Source organism: Cricetulus griseus, chromosome 2 (genome assembly GCF_003668045.3).
Source record: "Cricetulus griseus strain 17A/GY chromosome 2, alternate assembly CriGri-PICRH-1.0, whole genome shotgun sequence".
Lineage (NCBI taxonomy): Eukaryota > Metazoa > Chordata > Mammalia > Rodentia > Cricetidae > Cricetulus > Cricetulus griseus.
The window spans coordinates 23,891,058-23,916,026 of record NC_048595.1 but is presented as its reverse complement, the minus strand read 5'-3'; the positions used below and the strand labels follow the sequence as shown (position 1 = coordinate 23,916,026).

The 24,969-nt window shown below is 53.3% G+C and overlaps 2 protein-coding genes across 5 annotated transcripts; one reads left to right on the top strand and one right to left on the bottom strand.

Moving 5' to 3' along the window:
* Positions 1-4,054: 4,054 nt before the first annotated feature.
* On the top strand, positions 4,055-9,930 carry Tmem54 (transmembrane protein 54). Of its 3 annotated transcripts, none has more exons than XM_035438910.1 (6): positions 4,055-4,070; positions 6,549-6,742; positions 8,732-8,791; positions 8,990-9,079; positions 9,176-9,310; positions 9,690-9,930. In XM_035438910.1, the coding sequence occupies exons 1-6, from the start codon at positions 4,055-4,057 to the stop codon at positions 9,762-9,764; spliced, it is 570 nt and encodes a 189-aa protein (XP_035294801.1). In that variant the 3' UTR covers positions 9,765-9,930. The 3 variants fall into 3 exon arrangements, with proteins under 3 accessions (XP_035294801.1, XP_027255163.1, XP_035294800.1); XM_027399362.2 differs by having other exon boundaries at positions 8,891-9,079; XM_035438909.1 differs by lacking the exon at positions 8,732-8,791 and having other exon boundaries at positions 8,891-9,079.
* A 244-nt stretch (positions 9,931-10,174) lies between these two features.
* On the bottom strand, positions 10,175-16,771 carry Hpca (hippocalcin). 2 transcript variants are annotated; one of them, XM_035438907.1, is made up of 3 exons: positions 16,394-16,771; positions 10,974-11,079; positions 10,175-10,863 (listed from the first exon to the last, which is right to left on the bottom strand). In XM_035438907.1, the coding sequence occupies exons 1-3, from the start codon at positions 16,769-16,771 to the stop codon at positions 10,766-10,768; spliced, it is 582 nt and encodes a 193-aa protein (XP_035294798.1). In that variant the 3' UTR covers positions 10,175-10,765. The 2 variants fall into 2 exon arrangements, with proteins under 2 accessions (XP_035294798.1, XP_035294799.1); XM_035438908.1 differs by having other exon boundaries at positions 10,974-11,081; positions 16,612-16,771.
* Between the last annotated feature and the right edge of the window lie 8,198 nt (positions 16,772-24,969).

Genomic DNA, 24,969 nt, shown 5'->3' with positions numbered 1-24,969 from the left:
AGTTTTATTGATAAATTGAATGATAGAGATTTAATTTAAACCTACGTATCATGGTCGAGGCAGAGCTAGGGCAGAGGGACTGGAAGTCCCAGCCTTCGTGGCCCTTGGGGCACTGATTGAGGAGCCATGGGGTGACAGACAATAATTAAAATATCAGTAGATTCACAGGCAGCCGCTAAGCAGACAGAAAAAAACATCACTCCTTGTATTTACCTGACCTGGTTTCAATCTTTTGTACCTCTCAAGTCATTAACGCATTAGAAATGACCAAGCCTAGAAGATACATTACGGCCCATTTGACCAGGAAACTGAAGCCCCAAAATTGACAGTGACCACAGTTAAGTTGGTGGGAGGCAAGAAACTAAAAGTTCTGGCCTGGAGGCTTTTTGTCTTTGGTTTTTTCCTGAATGTAAGGCAACACGTGGAGAGGTAGGTGGAGGCAAGGGTCACATGTTGCTGAACAGTGAACTTTAGTCGCCAGGAAAAGAGCTGGTGATAACGTTGGGCCATTAAACTTGGATGATAGCTGGAAAGTTACAGTCTAGTGAAGCATGTGGAGACGCAGTTTTTTCAACTCAAAGTCCCCAGGATTGGGCAGTTTTGCAGGTTCTGGCTCTTTATCCTCCAGGCTACACTCAGAAGTGAGGAGCTGCCTTGCAGGCCAGCTTGGAGTCAAACTTCAGCTCTATGCTGTATGTAGGTAGATCATGGGAGAGCCCTTAACTCTTCTGGTCCTGTCTTTTCTTATCTGTAAGACTGAGTGATTATCATTAACTCTGTTGTTCTAGGAACACAAACCGTGTATGCATCTGATAACAAAGGCATTGAAATTATTTGTTTTCATGTGTGTGTACGTGTGCTTGCTGGAGTTCATGTAGCTCTCATGCATACAGTGCCCTCCAAGGCCAGAAAAGGGCATCAGATCCTCTAGAGCTAGAGTTACAGACGGCTGTGAGCTGCCAAGTAGGTGCTGGGGATTAAACCCAGGGCCTCTGCAAGAGCATTAAGTGCTGTTAACCACTGAGCCATCTCTACAGCCCCAGCCAAGACACTTTGGAGGCCCGGTCCCTAACCCAACTCCAGAAGTTCCGGCATCATCAGTGCCCTCTACTGACAGAGAAACACCATGGACTCCCTCACCTGAGATTTGACACCAGCATCGAAGTGACCATACACTCCTCAGGGCAACCCTAGGAGGTGGCTCTGCCATCTGAGAGCTATTGGTGGAGTTGGGGCAGAGGGAAGTGTGAGGGAGCCCTTTCTTTCTTAGCAGAAACAGGACATGAATACATGTTTCTTGCAAGACTCCAACAACATATTCACGTATCCGAGCAGAAGGCCTTCCTCCAGGCCCTCACAGCGGTTATCGCTCTGGCGCCCTGCTTCTATTAGGAGTGGCTCCCACATCCACAATCATCATCATAGTCGAATCTCTTGGAGGATAAAAACCTAAAAATAGAGTTGCTGAGCCACAATTATGAGCATGTAGCCATTTGCAATAGGGCTAGGAGCTGCCCAAGAGACTGCTAAAGGGTCCCAACGTACAGCGCATTTAATGTCCACTGGGGAGGGCGCCAGCTAATGACTTAGTGACCTGCCTCCATCTTCCCTTTCACCCAGCAAGTCTATCTCCTACCCTTCACCCACTGCACAGTGTCCACTTGAGACATCCGCTGATAAGAAAAGCCCATCTGTTGAGAGTGACCAGAGCAGCTGGCCTGACCTGTGGTTGTCTAGCAGTGCCTGGGGCTTCCAAGGAGAAGTAGCTTGGCTCTCACCCCTGCTGCTATTGTGTTTTTCAAACTCCAGAAGTTGGATGTGCTCGCCCAAGTGACACAAGGCACACAGTAGGTGTCGCTACAGACACACAGTCACCGGACACCTGGGTCCCAGGCTCTGAGAACCTGTAGACATCAGGCCAGCCTCTTCCATGGAGACTACTGACTGGTGGGGTACAGAATGTGGAATAGGATGTGGTACCACTAGTTACTTCCCAGAGGTCTGCTGCAAAGACCCCAGTGGTCCAGAGAGGTGGCCCTACCATAGCCAAGGCGGAGCGCTAGGCAGAGACCTGGGTGGGAATCCTGCTCCTGCTTGCTTAGCACTTCTGACTAAATGGTCCTACGTGAGTGCCCAGCTGTCTGAACCTAAGGGAGGAGCACAAGACTTGTGTGTGCAGTAAGGATGCTGGAATGAAGCAAAGGCCATGTCCATCCTGGCATTTAATGTAACCCAAAGCCAGGGACTCAATGACAGCTAACATCAGCAAAGCTCCTACTATGTGTCCTGTTGTTTCTACATTTAATCCGCAATAGACATTATTTTTAAATTTTTTAAAGATTTATTTATTATGTATACAGTATTCTGCGTGCATGTCTGCAGGCCAGAAGAGGGCACCAGATCCCATTACAGATGGTTGGGAGCCACCATGTGGTTGCTGGGAATTGAACTCAGGACCTCCGGAAGAGTTTTCAGTGCTCTTAACCTCTGAGCCATCTCTCCAGCCCCTATTTTTAATTTTTTGTATATTTATTATTATTTTATGAGTGTCTTGCCTGCATGTACATCTGTGCACCACATGGGTGTCTGGTGCCTGAGGAGGTGATGAGTCTTCATGTGGTTGCTGGGGAGTCAAGTCTGGGTTCTTTGCAGCAGCAAGTGCTCTTAACCATGTGTCAGCTCTCCAACCCCCACAGTAGATATTCTAGGAGCTCTATGAGTTCAAGGCCAGCCTGGTCTACATAGTGAGTTCAAGGACAGTCAGGGTTATATAATAAGACCCTGTATAGTGTGTGTGTGTGTGTGTGTGTGTGTGTGTGTGTGTGTGTGTGTGTGTGATTTATCTAGTTTTCACATTCACCTGTATGTTGTCTGTGTTATAGTATGTCAGTGCCATTTGGCACTCCAGTGGAGGTCAGAGGACAACTTTCAGGGGTCCTTCCATCACATGGGTCCTAGGGATGGAACTCAGGTCATCAGGTTAGTGGCAAATGACTTTACTGGCTGGGCCATCTCATTGGTCCCTGCAATTTCTTTCTTTTCTTTCGTTTTTTGTTTTGTTTTGTTTTTTGCTGTGTTTCCTTATATCAGGGGACAAGAATTATTATAGTTGTTTTTTCTTTTTTGGTTTTTCGAGTCAGGGTTTCTCTGTGGCTTTGGAGGCTGTCCTGGAACTAGCTCTTGTAGACCAGGATGGTCTCGAACTCACTGAGATCTGCCTGCCTCTGCCTCCCAAATTCCCAAGTGCTGGGATTAAAGGCATGAACCACCACCACCCGGCTAAAGTTGGTTTCTCAAGAAGAAAACTAGGACATCTCACCCTACCTACACACACACACACACACACACACACACACACACACACACACACACACCACCATAGTTGGTTTTTCGAGAAGAAAACAAGGACATCTCCCCCTACAAGTACACACAAAACCACCACCACCACCACCACTGAGACAGAAAGGAAAAGCGACTTGCTCAACGTGGAAGACAAGACTGAGAGCCCCGGGGCATTCTTGGCGGCGAAAGGAAGCCCCAGGTAGGAAGGTGATTGGTCTGAAGTCCAGGGGTAGATAAAAAGCAGACCCTGGTCCTCCAGGCAGCGCTCTCCACACCCACGGCTGCCCCTGCTTACTCCAGCTTTCATCCAGAGGGAATGTTCGTCCAGGCGACCCCCCTTCTCCGGGTCTTGATCATCGCTGCGGACACCCTTGCATCACCACCCCCAAACTCGGGCAGTGGTGACCCCTTGGAGCCTCTGTTTCCATCGGTGGAATGGGCGTGCGAGGGAGAAGGAGGGCGACTTGGCGCCGGGCACCTGGCTCCGCGGCAGGGGCGGGGCTGTGACTCAGCCGCACAGTCCCGGGGTCGCCCAGCCGGTCAGACCGGCCTCGGCAGCGCGCGCGGGGCGCCGGCCTGGGCGGCCCGAGGGGTGCAGGGAAAGGAGGCCGCCGGGCGCCTGCTCGGGCGGGAAGAGGAGCGCAGGCCGTGGGTGAGCAGGATGGCAGCGAGGCCCCGCTGACGCCGGCTGGGGCCACTGGCTGAGAGCGACATGTGTCTGCGCATCGGTGAGCTGGGGCTCAAGGGAGGCCCATTCCTGGGGGGACCCAACCCGAAGCCAGGCCACCGGCTCCATCCCTCCCCGCCTCACATCCTAGCCTGAGGCAGGTCACTTCACTCTCAGCCTCAGTTTCCCCCAGAAATAAGATGGCGGTGGGGTGACAAGTGGCTAGGCTTTATTTGCTTTGTGGGTGAGGGCTAGGTAAGTGCTCTACCATGGAGCCAAACACCAGCCCCAAAGTTTCAAGACAGCGAAGTTACCCAGGGACTAACCTGGAACTCAGTACTTAGCTCACTCTCGCTTTGAACTCTGGATCCTCCAGCCTCAACCTCCTAAGTGGCTGGGACTCCAGGTTTGCGCCACTGAGGCCCAGCTCGGAGTAAACCTCGTTTGGATGTGGCCGGTGGCACCTCCACCTCTTGGCTCTATTTTCCCTTCTCAGGGGCGAAACCAGGCTCCAGGATCCGCAGACGGGAGAAGGGATGCTGGAGATTGGGAGATCGGGATTCGGGGTCCAGGGCCTCGGGTCCTTAGCCTTACCAAAGGTCCCATTTCCAGATCCTCTCACCTGACCAGGCTGCAGGGAAAGGCCAGTCAACCGGGATCACCGACCGTGTGGACTGGTGCGCCCCTCCCCCACTCCCTGGGCAAACCCTGCTGTTTGGGGTCTAAGGAGTTTCCACTCTTCACATACAAAGCCTGTTTGTCCTTGGTAAAATGGGGACGTTCGAACCCGTCTCTTGCTTGACCAGGATGAAGTTGGCTCCTGATAACGAAGGCTTAGCACTGTTGCCAACCGCATTGCCCAATGCTCCCAGCGTGGGAACTGAGAAATAAAGCCCACAACTGCCCTAGGGGTTTCTGACCAGTGCCAGGCACAACCCTGGCCGCCTGTTTGACCAAAGCCTTGGTCCAGAGATGTTTCTGGTTTTGAGCCCAGCTAAAGACCAGGAGTATCTGGGTTGCTCCTGGCTGATGGGTGGGTGGATGGATGGGAGGATGGGGTGGGACTTCAGGTCCCTGGATCAAGGCTGCAGTCCCTCTTCCTGTTTAGCCAGCTGTTCATCCTCACAAGGCGGTGCCAGTTCCTCGTGCTTTTCCAGCTATGGTCTGTCCTTTGCTGTATGGGAGAGCCCAGGGACCAGTCAGGCCAGCCCCTCCTGGCTTTATGCATGGAGAACCCAGGGCCCAGAGGGGAGGAGGGCCTGGTACCTCTGTGACTATCTAGACAGGCTCCTACTTTCTCCCCAAAATTGCCTCTGTGTGTGAGTGAGTGTGTGTGGGAGTGTATGCTACTGAGTTTAATTAGGGCTGCTTACAGGAGTATGAGGGGGCTTTTTACTGGAGCATGGACAACTTATATGTATTAGACAGAGTCTCACCTGTAACCTAAGTTAGCCCTGAATTGACAGCAATCCTCCTGCCTCAGTCTCCTGAAATCGGGGATTATGAGCCACCACTCCTGGCCCCCTGCAATTGCCCAGAGACCGTCCAGCTTAGTGACCCCACCCCACCCCATTTCTTGTTTTCATTCAGCAGAAGAGCTCACATATAGGGAACAGAGTCAAATCTCTGACACATTTGGGCAAACTGAGGTTTAGCAGGGATCTCAAAGTCAGAGCCATTGGGAGCGACGAAGGAGGAAGGGCTCTGCTTAGTTGGCAGGAATGACCATACACCTCCAGTTTCACAGAGCTGGCTACACTGAGGGGACCTGAGGGTCTAAGTGGCCATGTCCTTGAGGCAGGGTTAACAGCAATGGGGGGTGTTGTTGCAGAGAAACCACTCAGAGGGGAGAAGGGGGGGCTTCCCGCTCTTCAGGTGTGGTAGGATTCTGCTCCTGGCCACTCAGAAATTGTATTTGTTGCCAGCCTCCCTTCTGGTCCCAGCCTCAATTTAGCACCCCCTGCACTAAGAGACCCCAGGGACTTTCCCATCCGCCCATGGGCCTTGTCCACACTAAGAGACAAGGTCTCTCTTCCTCTCCTGGAGAGAAGTGGAGACTGACAGCTCTCAACAGGTTTTGTTTAGCAGCTATGTGTCAAGTGCCATGTGTGTGCCAGTCCCCACCTCCTAGACTGGCTACTGAGCAGGGCGTGACTCCTGTTCAGAACACTGTGGGCTCCTTGAGGCCTGGACAGTACCTGTTGGGCTTGTAGGTACCCTAGTGCACAGCACAAAGCAGGCCCTTGGGAAATGGGACAGATAATGAATGAATGAATGAATGAATGAATGAATGAATGAATGAATGGCTCAGTGGAAAGATGATGCTAGATCCCTGCTAGCCATAATTCACTAGTTAGCAAGGACAGATTTGTATGCTACCTGTGGGCTTTTCCAACCTAAGAATCCAAGGACTTTCAAAAGCCAACTGTGAAAGTCTAAGAGACGAAGAAACAGGAGGTCTCAGACGACCCAAAGCCTGGGTTTTCTCCTCTGCCAAGCAGGAAGAGCCTCACTATGATCCTGGCATGTGTCCCCACAGGTGGCCTGAATGTGGGTGAGTTCCGGAAGGTGCTGATGAAGACGGGCCTGGTGCTGGTAGTGCTGGGTCACGTGAGCTTCATTGCAGCCGCTGTGCTCCATGGCACCATGCTTCGCTTCGTGGCTGCCGCCAGTGATGCCGTGGTTCTACAGTACTGTGTGGTGGACATCCTCTCCGTCACCTCTGCCATTGTGGTATGGCTTGGCTGGGAGAGTCCCAAGCACTAACCCTAGGAACCATCTACCAACAGTGCAGGCATTCAAACTCTCTCTGCCTCAGCGTTGCCATCTGTAAAATGGGAGTGGTGGGAGTGGTGGGGTGCAGAGGTTCCTAGTGGGTATCTGAGGTCATCCGCAGAAGGTGTTTACCTTAGGACCTGGCACTATTTGAACTGCCGTGACAAATATTCACAGTGTGGGTATAGAAGGAATGAACACCAGCCTAGCTAGGGAGGTCTAAAAGGGTTTCAGGGAAGTGGAGATGTCTGAGCTGGAGGAGTAGGAGTTCCCAATGGACTGTAATTATCAACTCAGGTATGTGGCATGCTGGGGCTAGCAGGCAGAAAAGCATGCCAGGGTGGCATTCCATGTTCAGAAACACTGAGCCAAACAATTAGACAGGAGTTCAGTGCTAGAATGGACCTATAAGAACTACCTGATAAGCCGCAGCCATGTGATACCTGGGCGCCTGCCCGTTTGATGAACGACTAAACGAAAGAGCCTAATACACTTGGGTTTATAAAACTCTTCTTCACATGTCAGCTAGGCAGCTGCAGGCTTGGGGATAATCTGCTCAACTTCGGGAGACCTGCTGACTCCTGGTGAAGGGATTTCTCTCTGTGTGTGCTGGTCTCTGCCTACAAAATGAAGCTCAGACAGACTCCTGGCCTCCGGGCGTGGTGAACCAGGCTCTGACCTGTAGACACTCCAACAGCAGGAAGAATGTTGTACTATGTCCCAATCAGTATCTATTGCTCAGCAGCCAAATGAGGAAGACTCGGAAGGTGGCCTGCCCAGGGTTAGGAGGCTCTGGGCTGGACCTCTTCGACTTTGCTTTCCTTTCCCCAATAAATCCTCACTACTCTTAGCTGCCCATGCCTGGAGGGGTTCACCCCACTGCCTGCTGATGTCTTCCTGTGACCTCATCCTGCAGAGAAGGACTGAGCCCAGAGAAGTTGACACTTTGTTGTGGCTGCACAGTAAATTAACACTGCCACTATACACATCCATTACAGAGAGGGAATCTAAGATGGTAGGTAGGCTAAATGGAGCTAGTGATCTGGGGAGGTGGGCAGCCCCGGGGCTCAACAGTGCATGGGAGGGCCTGTCTCTGAGGGTCAAGGGGCATTAGGATGCAGGAGCAGGAAGTGTGTTCTTGGAGAGGATGCTCTGTGGGTAACAGCTATGATTGGGTGCCCATATCCAGTGTGATGAGGGAAGACAGTGGCCCGGGGTAGACTAGAGAAGGCCAGGAACAGATCATTAAGAGCCTGGGATAACGTCAGATACTCCTAGCGGTTTCTTTGTCTTTTATTGTACTCAGGGATTGAACCTGGACTTCACACGTGCTAGGCAAGCATTCTATTCCTGAATTCCATCCTCAGCCCCCTCTTAGAGATTCTGAGTTCTGTTCATAACGTGTCCTGTCTGTCTAAGATGGGGCTTCACTAAGACAGTGACTCAGGGCCTGGCCACCTTCGTGCCTTCCTCGTATGGCTGCTGAGCAACTCACTAGGCTGAATTAGGACTTTTTATGTAAGGCAGGCTGGCTTTAGACTTGCAACAGTCCACCTGCCTGGGTCACTATGCCTGATTCCTGGTTTAGTATCATTTTGGTTTTCGTTCCTTGTCAGTGGAATGCATTTCTTCCAAAGTCTTTCCCATGCCAAGGAGAAATATCATGTGTATCCCATAGCCCCTGGCATGTGCTTGCAAACAGGATGCATAGGACCCTGTTGGAGACTCACAGCTTTAGGCAGTATGGAACCCTGGAAGGTTGTAGGCAGTGAGCCATGATCAGGAGGCAAAGCCTCTATGAAGTCAGAGCTAATGAGGCTGAAGCCGGGCTCAGGGTGGGAGTGGGGATTGCAGGAATAAGGAAGACATTGGTGGGATCTTTATCTGACCCCGTGAGCTCTCGTCCATCACTGGCTTTGCAGCTGATGTACACCCCCACACACACAGGTCATCATTGCAGGAATTGCAGCTGTTGTCCTGTCACGCTACCTGCGCAGCTCCCCCTTGGTATGTGACACTTCCTTGGATGGGACTGTGGGCGGGGTCAACAGCCCCCTTGGGGCCAACCAAGCATGATATCCACTGACTAGTGCTCTCCACACCTAGCGCTGGGCCGTTTTTAGCCTGAGTGTGGCCTGTGGGCTTCTTTCTCTGACCTGCGCCCTTGGGCTCCTGGCCTCCATCGCGGTGACTTTTGCCACCCAGGGCCGGGCACTGCTGGCAGCCTGTACTTTTGAGAGCCCTGAACTCCCAACACTGGCACCTGACTGTCCCTTTGACCCTACTCGAATTTACGTGAGTGCCTCAGCCTTGACAGGGGGCTTGGAGGGGCTCTTGGGATCTACCTGCACCCCATCCCTAAGTAGAAGCTTGTGCTGGTCTACCCTGCAGAGCTCTAGCCTGTGCCTCTGGGCCATCTCTCTCATGTTCTGTGTGGCGGAGAGTGTGTCTGCCGTGCGCTGTGCCCAGCTCGTGCATCGGCTGCTGGAACTGAAGCCCTGGTGGGGGAAAAGCTGCCACCACACGGTGAGTCCCCCCCCACAGTCCTGGGAAGTCCCTGTTGGGATCCCTGGCTGGTCAGCCCCACCCACCTCTGAACAGGGCCTCAGATAACTAGGGTAAAAGTTTGCTCACACCATCGAAGGGCTCCAAAGTCCAGAGAAGCCAGATCTGCCAGCTAAGCCACACAGCAGTGTCTGGCTTTCCCAATCTTGAGGGGAAGCACAAAATTTGGATGCTTAAACAGGAGACACTCAGGGGCCTGGTCTGTCTTGAGTGAGTGAGAGTGATGTCCTGTCCCATACCCCAGAAGCCCCTAGTTCTCCCTGCCTCCAGTTTGAGGATGTCCTGGAGATAGAAACTCCAATCCAGACCCAGTGAAATAAGCAGGTTTCTGTGTCTGCAGACGCAAATGAGCCCAGAGCCCCTGGATGGCCATGACCTACTGAGCTGTACCAGCACTGTGCAGCTGACCATCTGACACCTCAATGGGACCATGGCTACTGAGGCATGTGACCAAGCCCGCACTGACCATGGAGCCATGGAAGCCTAGATGGATCCAGGATTCCCAGAGCGGGCCCAAGAAGGCTCAATGAACCCCTGGGGACGTGGGTGAGGGGCTTTGAACGCCCTCCCTGGCCACCCAGCACTCTGCACTGAAACAAGACTTTATTTTGAAGATAATAAAAAGAACAGAGATGCTCCGTGTGCTGCATGCAGAGGGAGATGAGGGCTTTGCCAGGGGCCTGCACTTCTTTCCCACACAGAATGCTGTGGAAGGGACTCTGCGTGTGTGTGTGTGTGTGTGTGTGTGTGTGTGTGTGTGTGTGTGTGTGTGTGTGTTCGTGAGTGGGTGAAGAAGGGTGAAATACAGAATACAGAGGGGTTAAATCTGTGGTCATCTAAATGCTAAGAGGCAGGCTGGGTTTGGGGACCCCCCAGTTGGAATCCTGGGAGATCTGTTTTACCATGGCCTCCAGCCAGCAAGAGCTGGAACGGGAAGTATTCTTCTGCTGGGAAGTAGATGGGGGAACTTCCTCAAAGCCCCACGGCCCAAGAATCAATCCTCTGTCTCCCCCACCAAACTGAAACACTCTTCACCTGGGCACCTCCCCACCTCCCTCCAGACTGAGGGCCACTCCAGGGGAACCTCCCCCCACTCCCCACCCCCGATTTGTGGAAGGGCCTCGGGGCTGTGGGTGGGTGGAAGGTGATCCAGCTGTCTGAATAAAGAACACAGAACAGTGACAGACCAGCCAGAGGGTCATCTCGGTCCCACTAAAGGAGATTCTGTCTCTAGGGCCGTGGGTGCTAACTGCTGTCTTGCTTAGCCCTTTCCTTGCAGGGTTCGCTTCTCCAGAGGCCCCCCACAGTGCAGACCCCAGAAAGGGGTCCCCAGTCTGGCCCCCAGCCTGGGAGGAGAGGGAGAGGAAGCAGAGGGCCGGTGAAGGCAGGGAGGCTGCGAGCTGGTTCCTCCCCAGCTCAGAACTGGGAGGCGCTGCTGGGGTCGCACTGCAGCAGGCGCACGATCGAGGGGTCGCTTTTGGCCCCGCGGATGAACTCCTCCAGCGACAGCTTGCCTGTGGGGCGAAGGAAGGACTATTGGCGAGGAGAAGGTAGCCACGAAACCAGGCAGGTGGTGCGGGAGGGGAAGCAAGGGAGGCCGCCCACCCCCACCCCGGACACTCACCGTCATTGTTTGTATCCATTTGGCGGAAGATTTTCTCAGTCCTCTTTTCCGGGGTCGATTCGTCCTCAGGCATCTTCATCACGGACGAAACCATCTTGTAAATGGCCTATGGGGGATGGGGGTCGGGAGGGAAGAGGGCATCAGCGAGTGAGAAGAGCCGCCTTAAGCCCCCATCCCGATCTCGGTCTCTATAAACACCTCAAGGTCATGCTCCTCGGGCCACGGAGGAGGGAAGGAAGACTCTGAAAAAGGCTTTCTAGCAGAGGGGTGACTGAAGAGTGCCCTGGGGCAGGTCCCTTGGAGGGCCAGGTGGGAATTGCCGATAGAGATAAACAAAGGCACTGCAACTTGCAAAGCTCCGGGCGGATGCCAATAATTTGGGGTGCTCAGAGTCAAGTAATGTTGAAGGACACCGAAGCCCAGATAGCAAAGTGCCTTAGAATGCCAGGGTATATGTTTGGGGATAAGGGTTGAGTTAGCGCTCTCGATCACTGACCGACAGGGGGCGCTGAGCTGAGAGCTGCGCTGCGGTCCGTGACCGGCAGGGGGCGCAGAACGTCAAGGCAAGCTGAGACCCAGAAGGGGCGGGAACATTATGCAAACGATTGCAAATGAGCACCTGCCACCGGGCCAGGGACAGCCTGAGCTCTGCTGGGCTGAGGGCGGCAGCTGCCACGTGTAGGTGCTCCAGAGGCAACACGAAGGAGAGTGTCTGAGCTAAATGTACAGAGCACGTAGTGCTCGGCCTGTGGGATGGGCTATGCTTCTGCTCCCTGGAGCTCAAAGACCAGACTTCCAACTTTTTTTCACAATGACACCTCCTCCAAGAAACTTCCTTTCTTCCCCATGCCATAGCCTTCCCCACACCCTTCACATCCAGCTTCGTCTCTGCACTACTCTTTTCTAGCTTCTTTCCTTCAGGTGTGTCCCACACACTGCCTCTGAACATTCTTTCCAAACACAAATCTCCACTACCATGCCCCCAAACCAGCAGGCCGCCCCCTCGCTTCCAGCACATTTAGACCTCCCTCTAGGCCCACGGTGCACCGGTTCCTTAAGGATGCTGCCTCCCACGCTTCCTTGGGGTTCGGGTTACAATGCTCCCCTAGCAAGATCATCTGTGATCCAACCGGGGTCAGGGCACATCGGCTGCACAGAGCCTCCGGGGCTCTTCCTTTGAGGACACCTCTCAGGAAGTAATTAATTCCCTAGAGGACTGTGCCTACTTTGCACCATTCAGATAAGAACAGTGACTGCAGCTACTTCTGAGATTCCCAAATCCCAGTACAGTGCCTTGGCACATAGCAGGGAACTCCCTGCTTAAAGGCCATTGTCGCCTCCCACCACCCTCTGTACCAAGTCCAAACCATTTGCTTTTGGCATTCAAGATAATTCCCAAGCTGTCCAATGCTGGCCTCACCACCACCACCAGGCCTTGCTGGAGGGGTAATTCTGCCACAACTGAACACTCCTGGGCTTTTCAGATGCCCTGGCATTTCAGACTCTGCCTGAAATAATATAACTACCATTTCTCATGCAAGCACTATGTGCCAGGTCCTATGAGTTTTGTTCTCTCTCTCTCTCTCTCTCTCTCTCTCTCTCTCTCTTCTCTCTCTCTCTGTGTGTGTGTGTGTGTGTGTGTGTGTGTGTGTGTGTGTGTGTTTTGGTTTGGTTTTGGGGGGCAGAATTTCTCTGCATAGTACTGGCTGTCCTGGAACTCACTCTGACCAGGCTGATGTCAAGCTCAGGGGCCCCCTACCTCTGCCTCCCGAGTGCTGGGACCAAACGGGTACACCACAGTACCTGACATACCTGCAGGATTTCTAAACTGTACATCAGCTCAGAAAAAGCAGGTATCAAATCTGGATAAGATGAGCATCTCTTACCCTTTTCTGGATAAGAAACAGGATTTGGGAAGGGAACTGATGGAAAGCACTAGATCAGGGTTTGTTCCCTCTTAGCTGCTAGACAGATGCTTGGGCGCTTTGGAGTGATGGACAGCAGGAGCTCTGGAGTGACATCCTGGTCCATTCTACACTTGCCGTGTACCCTTAGATAAGAATTTAGCCTCTTTGAACCTCGGTTTTCATCTGTAAAATGGAGCACTGTGTCTATCTCATCAGGATTGTCTGTACCAGTGGTTCTCACCTCTCCTAACGCCGTGACCCTTTAGTACAGTTCGTCACGTTGTGGTGACCCCACAACCATATAATTATTTTTATTGCTACTTCATAACTGTAATTTTACTATTGTTACGAATTGTAATATAAATCTCTGTGTTTCCTAATGGTCTTAGTGACTCCTGTGAAAGGCTCACTCAGGACTCCCCTCCCTGTCCCAAAGGGTCAAAATCCACAGGTTGAGGACCACTGCTCTAGAGGATTAAATGGGATAGAAAAATAGAACCGTGGCTGGCTGGAGTAAGTGACCGCTAATGCCATTATTCACCCACTGTGTCCTCTGGTTTTTCAGTTCCCAGGACTCCTGGATGGTACTCTTATATACCTGTCACTGACCTCGTCAGTGTGGCCTGTGCCTTAATTTTTCTTATCAGAGTGGGAACGCAAAGAAACACACTGACTCTTGTTCCCCACCAGGCCAGCAGTCGGTGTAGGACTGGGATGGGAGAAGGACTGACTGAGCAGTGACTTAGAGAATGGTCATTCTCCTTGTGACAATCCTTCTAATTAATTAATTAGATTAGATTAATTAGATTAAGTCTGGATTGCTCACTCAGAGTTTCACTGGAGCCTACTTGTCATTAATCAGGCCCTGGGATTCACAGAGCTCTGTCTGCAGTAGCTGTCTGGAGCCTCTGGACTGTCACAGAGGAAGTCAGGGTCTAGAGGGCAAAAGCTGGTAAAAGAGAGCCCGGGGGTCCTTAAGGAATGGGCGAGCTTAACCACTGGTGGCTTCAGCAGGGCTGAGATTTTCCAGTGTACAAGCCGGAAAACATGAGCATCTCTCTGAATGTGTGGGTGTCCAGCAGATCCCTGAATAATCCTCCATCACTATCTTGACCCTTCCAGCAGGGACCCCCAGAGTTCCCCATCATCCTGCCTCCAAAGAGGAGTTTGTGGTTCACAAGCTTCTGAGACAAATGCTGGGACAACAAGCTACTGGCATAGAGAACGTATCACTTCCCAACGCAGCCATTCCACTCAAGCTAGAGGCTGAGATCCACATCCCAGCAAGAGGAGAGCCAGGGGGTCAGGTAAGTCAGAGCAGATATCAGTCCCTGAAGCAGAGGGGCTGGAAGGGGCCTCATGCAAAGCTATGGGGCAGCGCTTCTCAAGGCATGTCTTGGGGATGCTTGCAGGACCATTTTAGCCAGTGCAGATGATGTATGGAGAAAGAATGACTGACAGCCATTTGAGCACCTACAAAGCCCTAGATGGAGCTACCATCCCCCTTGATCTCTGTGAGAGCTTTTGGAAGTAGGGGCTTGATGCCCCCACATACATCATCACACACTGCTGGGCAAGGCTTGGAGGAGTAGTGGGCAAGAGCCAGCAGGTATGTGGCTTTCTGCTATGGCTCAATGGGTAAAGGTGCTTGCTGCCAAACCTGACATCCTTAGTTTGATTCCTGTGATCTGCATGACAGAAGGAGAGACTGAATTCCAAAAGTTTTCCTCTGACTTCCCCCATGTGTGCTACGTACGGCATGAGCATGCCACCCCACACATAAATAAATAAATATAATAAAAATGTTTAAATAAATAAAAAGTGTTTGGAGGCCAGCCAGGGCTACACAGACAGAGACCCTGTCTAAAAACAAACGTTTAAGGTGGTCAAGGAGCAGGGTGGATAAAATAGAATCATAGTCTAGTGTGTTTCATACTTAAATCTGTACTAAGAAAAGACATGCATGACAGGTCTCTAAATTGCCTCGTGCAATCAGCATCGCTGTCCCTGCTCCAGTTTTACAGATGAGCAACCTAAGAGCTAAAGCCATCCCAGAATTGGAACCCTCATCTCCTGCACAGAAAAGCTCAGAGCCTTCAAAAAAGGCATCTTGGAGTGGTGGCCAGGCTGTGCTCAGTCCTAGATCAAGCAAGTCACTCTACCTGCCTGAGACTTGTGGGGCTTCCCCAAGGATGCCCTCAGCTCAGGGGGCTGAGTGCCTCATGCGATACTGGCTCTGGTGGTGCCTCCTTCAATTAGTCAGGAGACGGCTGGGTATCCAGATGGCATGTGAACATTAGAGCCAGGTGGCCCACTCACAGGCTGTGAGGTCCCCAGCAAGTGCCCTTCTTCCACAGCATGCTTCCTCCTCAGTAAATGAGGGCCAATAAAACCGTACTTGTGGGCTGGGGATGAGGCTCGGTGGGAGAGCACTCCCTGACAAGCACAAGTTTGATCTGAGCACTGCAAACAGATGCATGCATGCACAAATGCATGCATGAATGGTCATAGCTGGGCGTGGAGCATAACTGGGCATAGAGACACATACCTGTAACCCTACAGCTCAGGGGCTAAGGCAGGAGGACGATGAGTTCAAAGTCAGTCTGAGCTACATAGGGAGACTTGTCGCCAACCAAACCAAACCAAATATAAATTTGTCTAAGGCAGAAATAACAAGATGGGAAAGACAAAGCAAGATGGGGAACTATTCCAAAGAGTTATTTGTTATTCCAGAATAACAAAGATGGTCATAGTGGCACACCTTTAGTCCCAGCACTCGGGATGCAAAGGCAGGCAGATCTCTGTGAGTTGGAGACCATCCTGGGCCATAAAGCGAGTTCCAGGCCAGGCAGAGCCACACAGTGAGATCCTGTTTCTAAATAAATATGACTAACAACAACAACAACAAAAAAAGACAACAAAATTCAATGTAGGATCCCAGACCAGGACAATGAAGAGAGTGGACAATGGCATAGGATCTGCATATTAGAACAGCATTGTTTCTGTGTTAAATGTCTTGACTTGGATAATCATGCTATGGGTTATGTAAGATAATGCCTTATTATTCTTAGGAAATACATCTTTTACCTGAGTGGTAAAGGGCCAATGCTGAGAAAAACCGAAAGCATGGTATGCAGGCAGAGATAAAGCAATGCCGGGAAATGCTAGCTGGTAAACATGGGCTAAGGATACAATAGGAACTTCCTCAGCTTTTCTTTCTTTCTCTTGTTGTTGTTGGGTTGGTAGGGGAGGAGAGAGTTTCCTATTATCCAGGCTGGCCTCAAACTCATGTGGTAGCCGAGGCTGGCTTTGAACTCCTGACCCTCTTGCCTCTAGCTCCACAGCAGTTTTAGCTTTCAGCTCTTCTTTAAATGGAAAATTGTTTCCTTCTAAGGAATTTTGTGAATGGGATGGGAAGAAGAGCCCCTGCCACTACTCGCGGACCAGGCGTGTGGAGAGGTTAAAAGGGTGTTGGAGCCCATGACTGAGAAGCCAGTGGCGGTGGCGGCCCACCTGCACAATCTCCAGCATCTCTTCTCTGCTGATGTAGCCATTGCCGTCCAGGTCGTACATGCTGAAGGCCCACATGAGCTTCTGCTCCAGGCGGCCGCGCGAGGTCACGCTCAGAGCGATGATGAACTCCCGGAAGTCGATGGTGCCGTCGCTGTTGGTGTCAAAGGTGCGGAAGACGTGCTCGGCGAACTTGGAGGCGTCGCCGTAGGGGAAGAAGTTGGCGTAGATCTTCTTGAACTCATCCACGTTGAGGATGCCAGTGGGGCAGTCCTTGAGGAAGCCCTTGTACCACTCCTGCAGCTCTAGCTCCGAGAACTCCGTGTTCTCCCGCAGATCCTGCAGCATCTCCGGCCTCAGCTTGCTGTTCTGCTTGCCCATGGCAGACGAGCCAAGTCCCACCTGGGTCCCCCCAAAGGAGGTGAAGGGACAGAGAGCAATGGTTTTGTCCTTTTGGCCACGTGGCACAGTGCACTCCAGAGGAGCCCTTAGACACCAGACACCCCAGGAAGAGAGAGGCGGGCCCCAGATCACACAGCCTGCACCCTGCTCTGAGGCCTGCTTGTCTGGAGAGCAGACCCCCACACCCCACCCCAGGAAGAGGAAGGGGCCAGTTCACACTGGCTGACACCCTTCTGGCACTGTTCACAAGTGCACGTTTCTGCCCCTCCCAAGGAGACATCTGAGGATTAGCTCCATTTTCCACTAGACAGGAGGCTCAGGAAAGTGAGACGACCTGCTTCATGTCCCGAGGCCACCAGAGGGTAGAGCTGACCCCCAAGGTTTTATAAAAGGGTGCCCAGCTTCCGAGCCCTCTTTTGTGCCTGCTGCCCTCTCATGGTTTCCCCCATACCTGCTGACCCCGCAAAGCTCCTGCAGCAAGACACTGTCAAGTCCTCTTCCTGTACTCAACAAGAGGCATTAATCTGGACCCCAGAGCCAGATCACCTGAGTTCAAATCCCAGCTCTCCCTCTTACTAGCTATGTGCCTCGGACAATTTTCTTAAACTCTCTGTCTCAACTGCAAAGTGGGTTTAATAATAGTACTTACTTCCTAGGGTTATTGAGGGAATTAAATTAGTTAATCCTTGTGAACACTCAGAACCACGGCTGAGTAGGCAAGTGCTACATCCATGTTACATGAGTAAAAATGGTTGACATGTACCCGGACTCCACTAGAGTCAGGCATGATATGCAAGTGCACGTCCCCAGCACACATAACGCCATACAGGTCACTAAATGCACTCGTTAGGTTCTCTGCCACTCACCTACTATCCTACACCACACATGGGTCGCCATGTCACCGCACACAACAATCCCGCTGCCCCACAACTCACACGCACTGACACATGGCACCGCGAGCAACTCCCATACACTGTGCATCAAGACACACCAGCCCACGACCCCACATGTCTCACACATGCCATCACACGCCAACTCGAATGCTGACACCTCTCACATGGCCAGCTGCACGTGGGACCTCCAGGGACCCTTCTCGTTTGCCTTTCTATACTCAAGGTGCTTCCAGGTCCCGGGGGAGGGAGCTGCAGCCCTTCCAGACCTGCTGAGGGCTCTTTTTCTTGGGAAGCCCTCCCCAGCCCACCCAAACCTCCCTCAACACTCACCTTTTATCTGGTTCGAAAGGTCCCCTCAGGGCAGGGATTAAGTGTGAGGCTGAGGACATGCATTGGAGGGGGAGTAGCCAGGCAGTCCCAGGCACAGATGCAGGGACATGTGCAAGTACCACCTGAGGTCGGAGATGCGAGTAAGACAGGGCGAGGAGGGTTCCTTGTGCATGAAGGTACACGAAGCTCAGTGCACACATGTGCGGGTGCATGTGGAATGCGTGTGCTCATACATGATGTGGGTCCTGGCTTCTGCACCGCATCTGTCTCCCTGTGCGTTTCTATGCGTGTCTGCATGTGAATTCTATATGCGTGTTGAGAGGTTATGCACCTGTCACAAAAAGAGGAATGTACCCGGGATCGTGAGGGGGACCTGTGTCTGTCCTCAGCAGTGTGTCATGCATGTTCCTGTAAGTTGGTGCCCCCCCCCCTTTATAGATCAGCCTCTTCTGCCCCAGGCTGAGGAGCCACAGAACAAGTGTGTAGGAAGGGACTGAGGAAATGCGCAGGGTTGAGCAGGGGAGCTGTCCCTTACTCCCCTCCTCAAGGTCCAAGGAACTGGGTCAGCGGGGCGGGGGCAGAGCGATGCGCTGGACAGGAGCGCTCCTCCAGGTGCCCCTTCCTCCGGGCCACCCTCGGCGCTGCCTCTGCCAGCTGGAAGAAGGGTCTCTTTTCTCCGCAAAGACCCCCGGTGCCCAAAATAGGAGGAACCTCACAGCTCGATCCGAGAAACCCGCCCTGGTATCCCCTCCAAGCCTCCCCCGGCTCCGGCCCTGAGCCCCCGCCTACATCCTTTCCGCACTCGGTGCGAGCTCCCTCCTGGAGGGGGCGCCCGGGACGGACGGCGCGCGACTCCTGGGAGCCGGCCACTGGGCGGTCAGGACCCTGGAGAGCGCCGCGCGATTTCCCCCCCCAGGGGCAGCCCGGGGCTGGCGGCGCCTCGGGTGGGAGGAATCCCACGAGGGACGGGAGGAGCGGGCTGGGGAGTCCTGGACGTGGGTTCCTGGCTCCGGGGCTGCCCTCCCCGCATCCCCGGCCCCGGCCGGAGCTGCCCCCACTCACCCAGCGACGCCGAGACACCGACTGCGCAGGGAAGGCGGCGCTGCTGCGGCGCGCGGCGGCAGAGGCGGCCGGAGGGGCGGGCGAGACTGCGAGGGAGACGCCCCGCGGCGTTGGCCCGGAGCCCCTCCCCTGGGGGGGGTCCCCACCGGTAGCTAAGCTCCGCCCCGCCCCGCCCCCGCCCCGGAGAGGGAACGGGACGTCCTCACTGCCCCGGGCCCCCCTCTCTCGGGAGCACCCCGCCGTGGGAAGAAGATCGGGACCCCCCGTTCTGCAAGTGGACTCGGGGAGACCAAGGAAAGAGGCGGATCAGGGTCCAGGGACCTCTCTCCTAAGCCGGGAGCAATTCGGGCAGCGCCACCGGCTTCCTCCCCACCCCTACCTGGGCGCGGGGCCGCCTGTCGCTCCGAGGGAGAGATCCGATAGGCACCTTCGCGGCCCCCGCGCCTCAACTCTGGAGCCAGATGAGCTGGGGGCTCTCTGGAGAGGCGGGAGCGCCCATTCCAGTCTCGAGGTCTTCCAGGGGCCAGACACGCCCCCTGCCTACCTCTGCCTCAGAGAGCACGCCCCCTCTCCAGCCTACTACTCCGGATGTCATCCCCCACCCCCTCTAAGAATTAATCCTACCTCCTACCATCCATGTACCTCGTTCTTCCCAGTACCCCTCCATGCAAGGCATCCTCTCCTCCCCCAGCCTTTGCGGGTGCAGGCCTGTGACCCGAGAATGCAGAAACACGTCTCCACCTGTGTATGGGGCGGGGGGCGGGGGATGTTTCTGAGGTGGGTAGGCCTCTGGTCTACATTCAGGACATCTGCTCTCTAGAGACCCGACCTGGTCACTGCTCCTCCTGCCGGTATAGGGGGCTTCACCCTCCCTCCTCCAGCCCTGGTAACAATCCCTACAGCTTAAATTCTGTCCTCTCTCCATCTCTAGGATGTGGGAATCCTTGTGTTCTACCCTAAAGATAAGGAGACTGAGAGTGAGAAGGGTTAAATGCTTGTTCCAGTGTCTAACAGCTAGTGAGTGACTTGTATTCAGGAGCTCTCATTCATCGGTTTCAAAAATATTTGTCAAGCATTGCTTCTGCACGCCACAGTGTTCCAGACAGTCAGGTTGCAATCATGCAGAAGAAACAATAGTGGAACATACATGGTGCGTTAGATAAGCAATTTGAAGAAAGCTTGGGACAGTGGCAGATGGAGAGCAATGGGCACTTCAGACTGCATTCCAGGTGAGACCAGGAGTCTTTGTTGGGTTGAATAGAGCGGGTTTGATGTCCTTGCCGGAGCGTTCTGACAAGAAAAGGGAGGTAGAGTGAACTGGTTTCTGAACCTCCTTAGAAGGTAGAGTTGACAGCATTTGTCACTTCCTGTACAGCTCTTCCCAGGGTGTTCTCTCTACCTATAGCTCAGATCATTCTGACTGCCCACAACACCAAACCAAGCTCCCCTCTAGGTGCCTAGACCAGGCCTCTCAGGCTGTTGATCTAGCCTTCACCTCTTGTACTTGGAGGAGAACAGGGGGTGTACATTGACAGAGCTGGAGAGCCAGACCCCAATGGATAGGGACAGCTGGGCCTTTGGGAACACCGGCTCCACTGTGTGCCTTGGCTCCTGTGTTGGGACCCCCAGTGGAGGCGTTGAGAGACGCCAGACGAACGTGGGTGGTTCCCAGCTGCCTCCTTCAGGAAGACCTGCAGGCTGTCAGAGAGTAGAGAACTGCTTAGCCCCCACCCCAGACCCCTCCAAAGACAACCTCCCTCCCCTCCCCCGGGTGGGTCCAGGAGGACAGCCATGCTCGGGACATGGAAAGGAGCCAAGCCCAGAGGCATTCCCTCTATCCCCACCACTCCTTTCCCTCTCTCCTGCCTGAAGCCGGGGTCTCCCAGCATGGCTTGGTCTCTCTTCTCCATTCTTGGGTGGAAGGTCTCAGTGTAGCCCTATTTCCTCTAGACTGACGCTTAGCACAGGCACAGGTTCAATGGGCTCCGGTACTTTTCTTTTTTGTGAGAATGATTCTGGAACCTTCCCTCAGCACCCTCGTCTGCATCCTGCCTCAACAGCGGTGTGCTTCCGAGGGTGGAACTGAGTCTCCTTGTTAGGGCACCTGCTTTCTATGTCCATTTCTGCATGTCACTGAGTGCCTCTCACAGTGAGTCTGAGCCCTCCTGGATGCTGCTGGTTGCTCATATCAGCCACTCTACCTTCCAATGGCCATGGAGGCACTGGACAGGCTCCTGAGCCAAAGAGGAGGCCTAGGGGTTCCCCATATTCTCTAAGACCCTGAGTCCAAGACAAGTGCCCTGCAGCATAGTTCAGAAAAGGCAGCAAATAGCCAGGTGGTGGCGGCATGTGTCTTTAATCCCAGCGCTCAGGAGGCAGAGGCAGGAGGATCCCTGTGAGTTCGAGGCCAGCCTGGTCTACAAAGTGAGTTCTAGGACAGCCAAGATTGTTACACAGAGAAACCCTCTCAGAAAGAAAGAAGGAAGGAAAGGAAGGAAGGAAGGAAGGGAAGGAAGGAAGGAAGGAAGGAAGGAAGGAAGGAAGGAAGGAAGGAAGGATAGAAGGAAGAAAGGAAAGGAAAGGCAGCAGAGGGATCGCTGTTTGGGAAGCCTGGATCCCTCACTCCTGCGCCTCTTGAGGTAAAGCTCTTCCCCTTGCTGACTGAGTTTGGGCAGGTGACATGGCAAAGACCTCCGAGGCACCAGTGTCCCCAGGGCCTTGGGTTTGCCTTATTTGAAGGCTTGTTGTGTACATGCTCAGGTTCTTGTTGCTGATGCCCCATCCCCTCTCAGAAAGAGGTGTCCTAGAGGGAAAGAGACCCACAGCCTGGAGTAGAACTGGGGCCAGGAGAGACAGGACAGAGCAGAGAAGTGAGAGGGGGCTTCAGAAACCAAGATAGCTTCCCTATTCTACCACACTGCCAGGACATCACTTACCTTTTTCATACCTACTGGATGAAGAGTGCCCTACCTAGACCACCACAGCTCACGATCCATGGTCCTGACGATCTCTAATATTGCCACCATTTTACAGAGGTGGAGACTGAGGCTCAGGGAGTTAAAAGTCTCCTCCTTGAGGTGCATCAGCAATAGGACACATTTGAACCCAGTTCTGTGTGAGTCAGGAGCTGCAACCCCACTCTGGAGGCCTGTCAGTGAAGTGGGCAGGGCAGGTCCTTCTCAAGCCCACTCAGAAGACTGACCCAACCCCCATCCCATGTCCCTTGGGCCCCCAACGGTTTGGAAAATCCTGATGAAAGCAGATGGTGGGGACAGATGGAGGGGAAAGCATCTCGGGGGCTGAGTTACACAAACAAACATTGATAAAGTGATTAAAACCTCAAGCCACCCCTTTCCAGAAAGCCCTGCCCACCCAGCTTGGAGCACAGTGAGCTGTGAAGTGGAGTCCGGGGGTCTCCCAAATGCCCTGGTCTCAACCTCATTAATCCTAGTCTCTGCCAGCTTCTCTCGATGCCAGGGACCACCCCCGGACCAGAGCCCAGGGCGGCAGAGCTGCCAGGAGCACAGCCCGGGAGGGGGCGGGGCAGGCCTGGCAGTTCCCCAGGGAGCTGGCCATGAGGAGGGAATAGCTGGGGAGCAGTGGAAAGTCCAGGGCTCTGGGGCTGTGGGCCTGAAATCAGGGCCAGCAAGGTGGGGGTCAGGGTGGGGATGCAGGAGCTGGGATCTCTCTGGGGAAGCCTCACTTGCCATGTGGGACTCAGTCTACCCAGGTCCCACGGCAGCCCATCTGCCCACAGAGCGAACTGAATCCTGGGCCTCTACAGCCTGATTTGGTTCTCTCCTCTGTGGAGGGAGACAGTGTCAGTGTCAGCCCTGGAAGGGTGGCTGTGAAGGCGAGGAGCAGCCACACATGTTGCCTAGGTACCCTGCACACGGTACAAGCACACGGTACCTGGCACAGAGTACCAAGGCTAGGGCTGGCTGGTACAGCAGCCCTCTACAGACCAGAGCTTTGGGCCTGAACATTGTACTGTAACATCCTGTAGTTGTTGGGTTCAACAGCAGAGCTGGCTGCGTTGACCCCCAAATAACAGAGTTCCTGGGCCAAGGTGGCTGAAGTCAGTGCGGGGCAGGGGGAGGGCAGATGATAACGTTACCTCTTTAGACCTGCATTCAAATCCTGCATTGGCCCTTTTCCTAGAGGCAGAAAGCTGGCAAAAATAGCCCTCTGACCTTCTGGTTCCTTCTCTGTGAAACCAACATTTCCAGCTGCTTCCTGGACTGGCTCCCAGAAGCCCACAGACACCCCCGACTCAGCAACCAGCTCATTGCCTTCCACCTCCAGCCTGCCAGGTCTCTGGGTCCTCCTCCACCCCCAGCAAGCAAGCCCAAGACCCCACCACGTCCAGGACCCTCCCTCTGGCTGACCTTGTGTCTGCTGCCTCCTCAGGTCTAGCTCACTCTACAAAAGTGGGCAGGGTCCCTGCTAACCTCTCCAATTCATTCCCCCTCACTTCTGGCCAGAGCCGCCTCAGGTCCCTGCTCCAACCTTCTCACAGCTCCCCCTACTGGGATCAGTTTCTCTAAATCTGATTAGAGCCCCCAATGCTAAATAACCTTCCATGGCTCCGGTGTCTTCCAGGGGGCAGGGACATCTGAGGCTTACACACCCACACCCACCCACCTTTGTAACACTGCCTTGCCAGTTCAGCACCTCTGGACCACATGACCAGCTCCCCCCCACACACCTCGAATGAAGGCGTTCCTGGCCCTTTCCCAACCCTAATCTCTGCACATGGGATTGGATCTAGATGGGGGTGGCTGAAGTGACTCTGGCAGCTGGGGACTCATCATCCCAGCCAACTCTTGTCCAATACAATAATTGCTCTTCCCTCTGCCGTAGGGGGAAGCTACTCTTAGCTGGAAGCCAGAATGTGACAGTACTTTGCCTGAGGTCACTCAGCTGGGCCAACTGTCCCCCAATCATAGCTTCAGACTGTTATCAGGGCTGAAGAGATGTCTTAGAGGTTAAGAGCACTGACTGCTCTTCCAGAGGTCCTGAGTTCAATTCCCAGCAACCACATGGTGGCTCACAACCATCTATAATGAGATATGGTGCCCTCTTCTGGTCTGCAGGGATACATGGAGGCAGAATGTTGTATATATAATAAATGTAAAAACAAAAACAAACAAACTAAAAGCTACTGGGATTATTCTTAGCCAGTCCATGGCCTGGGCACTCCATCTTCCCTCCCTTTGGGTCTGTCTGCTCTGTCTCAGCTCACCAGTCTTCCTGGGGCCGCAGCAAAGGCAGTAGTCACTTATGGAAGTGAGGTGGAGACAAGAAGCTGTTTCCTCGAAAAAAAATTTTTTTTCTTGAGACAGGTTCTCACTGTGTTACTACTGAACTCATTGTAACCCTCTTGCCTCAGCCTCTTAAGTCCTGGAATTACAAGCATGTGCCACCATGTCCAGCTTTCCACCTTTGTAACTCGATACACATTTCTGTAGGAATGACTTATAACCTGTGTGCAGAACAGGGGAGATCTCGGTCAAGATATAAGGAACCAAGTGCTGTTGTTCTTATTCCAAGACAGGATCTCATTATGTAGCTCTTGCTGTCCTGGAACTCACTATGGAGACCAGGCTGGCCTCAAATTCACAGGGTTCTGCCTCCCAAGTGCTGGAATTAAAGGTGTGTACTACAGCTATGCCCAGCTAAGATTGTTGTTGTTTTGTTTAAGTTATAAAATGTGTGTGACATGTCTGTATGTGACATGTGGTATGTGTGTATCCAGATGCACATGGGCCAGTGTAAATGTGGATGCCTGAGGACAACTTTGTGAGCCTGGGTTCGCCCCTCTCTACCTTCATACAGATTCCAGGAATTATCATCCGGCCTGCAAAACAATCAGTTTACCTGCTGAGTCAT